We start from the raw sequence: 8,567 nt of genomic DNA on the forward strand, positions 1-8,567 counted from the left end.
GGCAGGCTCCCCTTGAGGTGGACTCAGACCTTTGACTCCCACCCATCTTACTCCTCAGAGCAGAGGGTACTGGTGGCATCATCCCTGCTCCATGGCACCACCTACAGCCAGGGGTCTCTTGGTTGGGGCCACCTATGGCCCTGCCTATACAGCTCAATGCCCAGTTTGGACACATGGCTATCTCCACAATGCATACCGCTCTCGCACACAAACTTGTGCATGCACACATAAATGCTTGGCCCCAACCTTCATACTTATGGGCACAGTGCACCATGCAGTTTACAAAGCACTTTCCCATCGACTCTCACCCATAATCAATCACAGAGGCTGTCACCTACTGTATGTCAGGGGGCACTCCATGTTCTCCTCTTCCACTATCTAATGTGATGCTCATAGGACAAGATTCAGTGAGCTAATGCTGTTCACATCTTACAGGCAGAAGCTATAAGGCCAGAGAGAAACGGGGATGTGTCCCAGGTCACACAGGGACCATATAAGGATGCTGGGAAGTTTAACCCCTGTTGCTTGCTTCCCAATCAAGGGCTCCTTACACCAGAGCACACTGACTATTGACTCATAATCCATAATTAGAATGTGTATACACAATACTTATATTTGTACATACACATGTACATATAAATACATCTATGCATTTGTGCCAATGTTCCTCACGTACCACCTGTGACTAATAACATGACTCTATGTGAAAGAAAAAATCACTTGCTCATTTAGCTCCCACAGCTTTTCATGTTTCCTCTCAGTGCTGTCATTGTTTCCCTTACTGGACTGGCTGTGTTTTGAGAACAGGACACCCTGATATGCAGCACATGACCACACGCCCTCAGTATATGTTTGAATGCCCTTAGAAGCTGGGTTCCAAGACTCCAACTCAAGCAAATGAGAATCCCCAGAGTCAAAAAGAAATGTCCCCCAAATCCCACACCCCCTACTCCTAGACCACACTTTGAGGACCCAAAACCCAGAATCCCCTACCCTTCTGGCTTACTTTCCATGCCTGTGTGGGTCTATCCCAGAGTCTGTCCACCTGGGTTAGTTTTTAGTGTTTACCCCTAGGCAAAAGGGTGGCTGAAGGGTCACTGTTTGTGGATCATGAGAATCTGTGGAAATAGGGTGTGGACAGAATTTGGTCATGTGACTAAGTTATCTACAAACATGTACTCAAGGCACCTACAAGTGCAGGATGGAGGCAGAAATGAGAAGAGAAAGGTTGACCAGGTAGAGTGCCTCCATTTGTAGTCTTGTTCCAGGCTTCACAAATGCCAGAGATGGGCTATTTGAATGAATAACTGAGTAAGGGGTTTAATAAGCAAGTGTCAATGAACACACACACACACACATAAACACACATAACCTTTTCTATTCCCTTGATCCTTGTCATATCCTTGTTTATAAATTGGAAACATTTAAATTCTACTCTTTCTTGTTCATCATCATTTCACCATTTATGGCAGATCTCACAGCTACTCTTGTCTTCTTTCATCTCTCTCTTTCTTCCCTTTTCTCATCCTCTGTAACCCCACCCCCCAGTACGCCTATGCCCTGGCTAACTTCATTCAGTCCCAGGGCATCAGCTCTCTGAAGGTGTGGACGAGCCACATGAAGAGGACTATCCAGACAGCTGAGGCCCTGGGTGTTCCCTACGAGCAGTGGAAGGCCCTGAACGAAATTGATGCGGTGAGACGGAGGGGGATGGATTTCCTGGTGGTTGATGGGACTTGACTCTGGGCTTATCCCCTGGATTGCCTCTGCTTTGGCTCCTATGAAGAGCACAATTAATTCAACAAATATTTCTCAACAACCAGCCATATACCATACACTGTTCTGTGTGCTGGGGAGCCAGTGAAGGCCAGAATAGACATGTTCTCTGTCCTCATGGAGCCCAAAAGCAAGCCATAAATAAGATAGTGCATATCCTATGACAAAACGTTGTAAGAAGGGAAGTATAAGGGAGATGAGGTTGGAAAGGAAGGCAGCTCAAAGAGTTTTATAATTCATGTTGAGGCATTTGGGTGCTGCCCTAAAAATGGGAAGCCAATGATGTGGTCTAAGTTAAGAAGTGGCCTGAATGTGATTCACATTCTCAAAAAGAAGACAATACCGTATTATTTCACTCATATGCAGAATGTAATAAACAAACAAAGAAAAAAGAAGAGATAAACAAAAAACAGACTCTTACATAAACAAACTGGTGGTTGCCAGAAGGGAGGTGAGCAGGAGGATGAGTGAAATAGACACAGTGTATTAAGAGTACACTTATCTTGATGAGCACTGAAAAACAGAATTGTTAAATCATTATGTGATACACCTAAAACTAATATAACAGTATATGTTAATGATACTTGATGAATATAAATAAATAAATAAATAAGAGACCATTCTGGTCATGTGTGGAAACTAGGTAGGAAGAGGACCAGAATGAGTATGTAGATCAGTATGGAGATGGCTGCATTAATCCAGGCAAGAGGTGACAATGGACCAGAGTAGTGGCATTGGAAATAGAATGAAGAAGAAAGACCATCTGACCCTCATGACATAGCAATCTTGCTTCAGAGTCAGGTTTTCCATGTGCTCTTTGCGATGGCATTTTCTCCTCCCCATTGTCTCACCTGAACTATAGGTAAACTGACATTAGGTAGCAGTCCACAGGTTATGATTGTTAGACCTAAAAGTAAAAGCTTTATCACAAGTATAGATAACTTGCATGTAGTTAGGTTAACTTGCTTGCCTGGTAGATATACTTCAATAAATATAAAAAGTATATGTGTGTCTACACACATACACTTGTACTTAGCTATAGATGTACAGAGATATGCATATTTAGAAAAGGAATATACAGTATTGTTCTACATATCACATATAGTTGCTATAAAACACATTCAAGCAAATATATAAACCTTCATCATAAGAGATCAGTCACTACTTGTTTCTGGCCCACATGTGGTGTAAGCATTTATTGTATACCTACTTTGTTTCAGACTCTGGGGTGGTGCTGGAGAGAGAAATTGATCCTTGTCTTCATTGAATTTTCAGTTGAAACAGAGTAGATAGAAAAAAAAAAAACAGGAATACAAAACAGTATGTGTGATATAGTCTCTGATAGGCACAGATGTCCGGGCAAAGCATCTGACCCAGCCAGGATCTGCCTGGAGGAAGTGATGCCTAGCTGAGAGTTAATTAACCGTGAGCCAGGTAGAGAGGATCAGGAATGGTATGTCAGGCAGAGAGACGCATAAACAAAGAAGGTAGTGTGTGTGTGTGTGTGTGTGTGTGTAACTGCTAAGATTGTAGCAGTGGAGATGGGAAAGAAAAAGGAATAGATTTTTGAGAAATTTAGCAGATAGAATTACAGAAATTTGCTCTAGGGGAGGAGTAAGGAAGAAGTAATAATTTAGAATGATGCCTAAGTTTCTGGTTTATTTTCCATGTTCAATAATATATTATTAATTAATTATTAATATAATATTAATTTACTAATATATTATATATCATAATATATTTTATATAATGTTATTTATAATATAATATTAATTAATTAATATATTAATATCAGTATATAATATATATATACTGATTGAGTCTTTAAAATGTGCCTTGTACATTCTGTGCTAGGCTCTTTTACATATATTATTTCTTTTTTTTTTTTTTAAAGATTTATTAATTTATTTATTTGAGAGAGAGAGAATGAGAGACAGAGAGCATGAGAGGGAGGAGGGTCAGAGGGAGAAGCAGACTCCCCGCCGAGCAGGGAGCCCGATGCGGGACTCGATCCCGGGACTCCAGGATCATGACCTGAGCTGAAGGCAGTCGCTTAACCAACTGAGCCACCCAGGCACCCTACATATATTATTTCTAATATTCAAAACACTTTTGTGAGGTAGTTGTAATTCTCCTCATTTTTCAGATGAGGAAAATAAAATTCAAAGAGGTTAGGGTATTTGCCTTAAGTCAATATGAAGTCAGTGGTCATTACCACAGGCAACAGGCTCCCAGCATGCCTCAAAATAGAAAGTCAAAGCTAATCTGGAAGGATCTTGTGTATCCAGTAGAGTGCACTTTCTCCCACGGACAGTGTCAGTAGAGAAATTTGACACTGCATAGCTGTTTTGTGGGCTATGGCAGGGGTGAACTTCACCCCTAAAGAAAGGCTGGTATATAATTCAAAAGACAACAACCAGAGCCTGTTGCTCCTTACAGGAAAGTCTAATTGGAATCCACACAATCAAAAAGGAAACCTTATAAACCCAACATTGCTTCCCACCCCCACTCCCAGCAGCCACCTCACTTCCGGGGATTTTTAAGTGAACTTGGGAAGCTCTCATGTACTCCTGAGGAACTCATTCTCTGAGCTCTGGATTCCTGCTTTGGGTGAGAATACTGTATTTCCCCAAAGCCCACTCTGAAACTGTTAGGAATTTATTAATTCTTGTCTTCTGAGATATCTGTGGATACCTGTTTCTTTATCTGCCAGAGGTCCTGGAGCATAGGTAGGAGCAGAGGGGATGGGAAATGCTATAAAATGGGAGAGCACTGCTATGTATGTGCACACATGTGTGTGCTTGTATACACAGTCATAGACACCCACCACAAATATGCTTACACTCACAGACATACACTTCACAGACACATTGACCTTCTAGTCTGACATAGGATCCGTTTCAGATACATCTACCAATCTACACCTGCACCATGCATGCACACACATACACACTCACAGACACACTTAGAGATACATATAGACACTCACCATAGATACACATGCAATCTTTGTATATACCTACATCACACGGACACAGATAGGCATACTATGGATGGAAATGTACAAAGTGCAGGTGCATAACCTCAAGCATATTACCATAAATTCACATGACCTCAGGCATAGGCATACATCTACTCACACATATACACCAGAGACATAATCAGAGACATACACACTCACAGAAATACATGCCACAGACACACTAGACACACATGGAGAAACAGACCACAGAGACACTCATGTGGGCATATTCTAAGATGCTCAGACAACCTGTACACAGACACACTCACCAAACACACTACAAATACTGAGACAAATACACAAATACAAGGCATATGTCTTTAAACATACCAGCATGATACACATATACACACAAATACAGTCTAAAATTCTTAAGCCCATATATTTATAAAATACATACTTAAATGTACAATGTACATCTACAAACCTATTGGGACAATCATAGAGAAACACCACACACGTACCCGCCATATACTACATACTCAAACTGAACACACCTGTACACATGTGCACACTCTCACATACACACACCTCATGCACACACACACACACATACACACACTCAGACAATAGGCACAAACATAAAGCTGTCTTCACAGACAACCAGGTGCTTGTGTGCTGCTGTTCCATAATCACTGGATTCAGAACTATGGTAAAGGTATGGATTTCACCTTGTGAATACTTTTGTCCCCAAATAATTTTTCTCAGGGTGTCTGTGAGGAGATGACCTATGAAGAAATCCAGGAACACTATCCTGAAGAATTTGCACTACGGGACCAAGATAAATATCGCTACCGCTATCCCAAGGGAGAGGTAAGGTTTGGAAGTATTGCCTGACTCCTAGAAATCCTCCCAGTATCTTCATTCCAGCAGCCAAAATCCCATAGTTCCCTGGACAGCTTTAGAAGCAGAGTAAAGCATATTTTGTAGCAGCTCCCATCCCACAACGCACATGATAATCTGGCTCTTGGCTGTCTCTGCTTCATGGCTATTGGCAACGGATTCCTCTTTTATTAAAGCTAAAATAATTGCCTCCTTATTTCCCACCTGCTTTCAGAGGGGCTTCATCCTAGATTTTGTCTCTGGTATCTTTTCACTAAAGACACCTGAAGTAGTTTAACATACTCCTGTCATTTTATTGCCAAGTTGCCTAAAGATACAGTCTCTCTGGACAGTGGGTTAGAGTCCTAAGGGACAATGTCTAATAGTTAAACCAGATTCTTTGCCACCACATGAACCAGACCATCAGTTCCATAATTCCCATATCAGTGGATCCTCATCACTTTCAACCCAGCAGCTTCATTTAGCCAGTTCCACAACTTAAAGTATTTATTAGTCATACTCCATTTTTGATATACATTCCTGGGAACAATTATCAGAAAAGCAGGACACCAGGGAAGGTAAAACAATAGACATCCTGTGTTACAAAGTTCACACTTTCATCCTCATCCTCAGAAATGACATTATAAAGTCAGTCTGAATTTGCCTTTATTTTCCCTTATATATTTTGAGGCTATGTTATTACAGGCATACAAATTTAAAGCAATTATATCTTCTTAATGAATTGCATATTTTATTATGAATAATAATATTTTCCCCGAATAAAGGTTTTTTTTGCCTGAAAGTGTATTTTATCTAATATTAATGTGTGTGTGTGTGTGTGTGTGTTTACTGGTTAGTATTTGCCTAGTTCATCTTTATTCATTCACTTTCAATTTCTCTGGGTATTTTTGTTTTATGTCTCTTGTAAACAGCATATAACTGCTTTTTTAGAAGCCTTATTTATTTATTTTAGAGATATAGAGATCGTGAGCAGGGGGAGGGGCAGAAGGAGAGGGAAAGAGTGAGGAAAAGAAGACTCCCCACTGATCATTGAGACAAACACAGGGCTCAACCCCATGAACCAGAGACCATGAACTGAGCCAAAATCAAGTCAAATGCCAAACTGACTGAGCCACCCAGGCACCCCAGCTTTTGTTGTTTTTAATACAACCTGCAAATATATGTCTTTTGAATGGTAATTCTGATACATTTACTTTTATTGTAATTACTGATTTAATTGAGCTTATTTCTATTCTTTTATTTGAGATCTTTTTTTTTCACCTGAGCCTCTATGCTTAGTTTATATTTCTCTTTTTCTCCCTTCTTTAGAATTCTGCTCCTAAGATTTTACACCTATATTTAAGTTATATAATGTTTCATTCTTTTTTAACTTTTTAAATTTAAATTCAATTTAATGAGGAGGGGAAAGATGGCGGAGGAGTAGGGGACCCTATTTCAACTGGTCCCCAGAATTGAGTTGGATAACTACCAGACCACTGAGCACGCACGAAACCAGCCTGAGATGTAAGAAGATCTGGATCTCTACAAACAGAATATCACAGGCAGTTGGTTTTGAGGTACAAAGCCGAGAGCCGTGATCCTGCAGGCAGATATCGGAGGATAAACGGCAACGGGAGGGTGCCTGGCCGTGGGGATCCTACACTGCCGGTGAGTGACAGCCTCGCGTGCTGTGGACGGGGCACAGACTCGCAGACCGGTAGTGCCGGGAATGAACTTTAGGGCAGCCCCCGGGGTGGAAAACCAGACCGGCGGGGTCGCGTGCACGCGAACTGCAGCAACCCCCCCCAGAAACCGGAATGATGGTAGCGCGCATACGAACTGCATCCCCCCTGACAGAAACTGGAGCGATGGTCGCACGCACACGAACTGCAGCCTCCGAGTCGGAAACCCGGTGCACCGGGGTCGTGCTGGTGAACTGCAACCCCGGGGGGTGGAAACCCCAAGCGGCAGAGTTGCGTGCATGCGAATTGGGAGCAGCTGGCGGTTTTAGAAGCACAAAGGGCAGAGAGGTGCCCAGACCTGGAGGCAGGACTGGGAGCGCTGCGGAGGGGCGCACAACCCAGGACGCTGCAGTTTATAGCAGCACGGACAGAAACGGAGATGGTGTGGGCTGGAGAGCTCACTGAAGAACAGACTGAGGTCTCTCTGCTCTGAGGCAGAGGGTTGGAAATGGTCTCTTCTGCTCTGACTCATGGAAGAGACGCAGAAAGCCACCAGGGAAAGGAGCCAGAGAACAAAAGCCCCCACAACTGGTTCCCACTGAGCCCATCCCCTGCCACAGGGACACAGGAAAACTCTGCCCAAACAGGGTTGCCTGAGTAACAGCGTGGCAGGCCCCTCCCACAGAAGACAGGCTGGGAAAACAAGAGGCCAGCAACCCTAAGGTCCCAAGAAAACAGGTGCATCTTGCTTGGGTTCTGGTCAATAATTTGGACTCTATACATTCCCTCAACCCCCATCCACAGAGTGACTAGGAGGAGGAGCCCCCAAAACAGAAAAGACTCAGAGATGATGACTTATGCTGAAGATTTACAAATGGATGCAGACATAACCAAGATGTCAGAGATGGAATTCAGGCTAGCAATTGTGAAGACAAAGGCTAGAATGCAGAAATCAATTAATGGCAACATAGAGTCTCTAAGGGCAGAAATAAAAGGTGAATTGGCAGAACTTAAAAATGCTATCAATGAGATCCAATCCAATCTAGATAATCTAACAGCAGGGTAACTGAGACGGAAGAGAGAATAAGCGATCTGGAAGACAGTATAATAGATAAAAAGGGAAAAGAGGAGGCCAGGGAAAAACAACTCAGAATCCATGAAAATAGAATCAGAGAAATAAGTGACACCATGAGGCGTTCCAATGTCAGAATCATTAGAATCCCGGAGGGAGTGGAGAGAGAGAGAGGGCTAGAAGATGTATTTGA

At 42.4% G+C, this 8,567-nt stretch overlaps 1 protein-coding gene across 2 annotated transcripts; it reads left to right on the forward strand.

Annotated features, from left to right (window-relative positions):
* The first annotated feature begins 6 nt into the window (after positions 1–6).
* Positions 7–7,527, forward strand: LOC145719954 (6-phosphofructo-2-kinase/fructose-2,6-bisphosphatase 1-like). 2 transcript variants are annotated; one of them, XM_081811590.1, is made up of 3 exons: positions 7–1,695; positions 5,507–5,611; positions 6,594–7,527. In XM_081811590.1, exons 1-3 carry the CDS (start codon positions 1,618–1,620, stop codon positions 6,672–6,674), a joined length of 264 nt encoding a protein of 87 aa, XP_081667716.1. In that variant the 5' UTR covers positions 7–1,617; the 3' UTR covers positions 6,675–7,527. The 2 variants fall into 2 exon arrangements, with proteins under 2 accessions (XP_081667716.1, XP_081667717.1); XM_081811591.1 differs by having other exon boundaries at positions 6,950–7,527.
* The last annotated feature ends 1,040 nt before the right edge of the window (positions 7,528–8,567 follow it).

This window comes from Leptonychotes weddellii, unplaced genomic scaffold (genome assembly GCF_054177405.1).
Source record: "Leptonychotes weddellii isolate Sample4059 unplaced genomic scaffold, ASM5417740v2 HiC_scaffold_8697, whole genome shotgun sequence".
Classification (NCBI taxonomy): domain Eukaryota; kingdom Metazoa; phylum Chordata; class Mammalia; order Carnivora; family Phocidae; genus Leptonychotes; species Leptonychotes weddellii.

Coding starts and splice junctions, on each gene's coding strand:
- LOC145719954 (XM_081811590.1), top strand. CDS start 1,618: ATGAAGAGGACTATCCAGACAGCTGAGGCCCTGGGTGTTCCCTACGAG. Junction 1,696..5,506: donor CCCTGAACGAAATTGATGCG/GTGAGACGGAGG, acceptor AATTTTTCTCAG/GGTGTCTGTGAGGAGATGAC. Junction 5,612..6,593: donor ACCGCTATCCCAAGGGAGAG/GTAAGGTTTGGA, acceptor TATTTATTTTAG/AGATATAGAGATCGTGAGCA.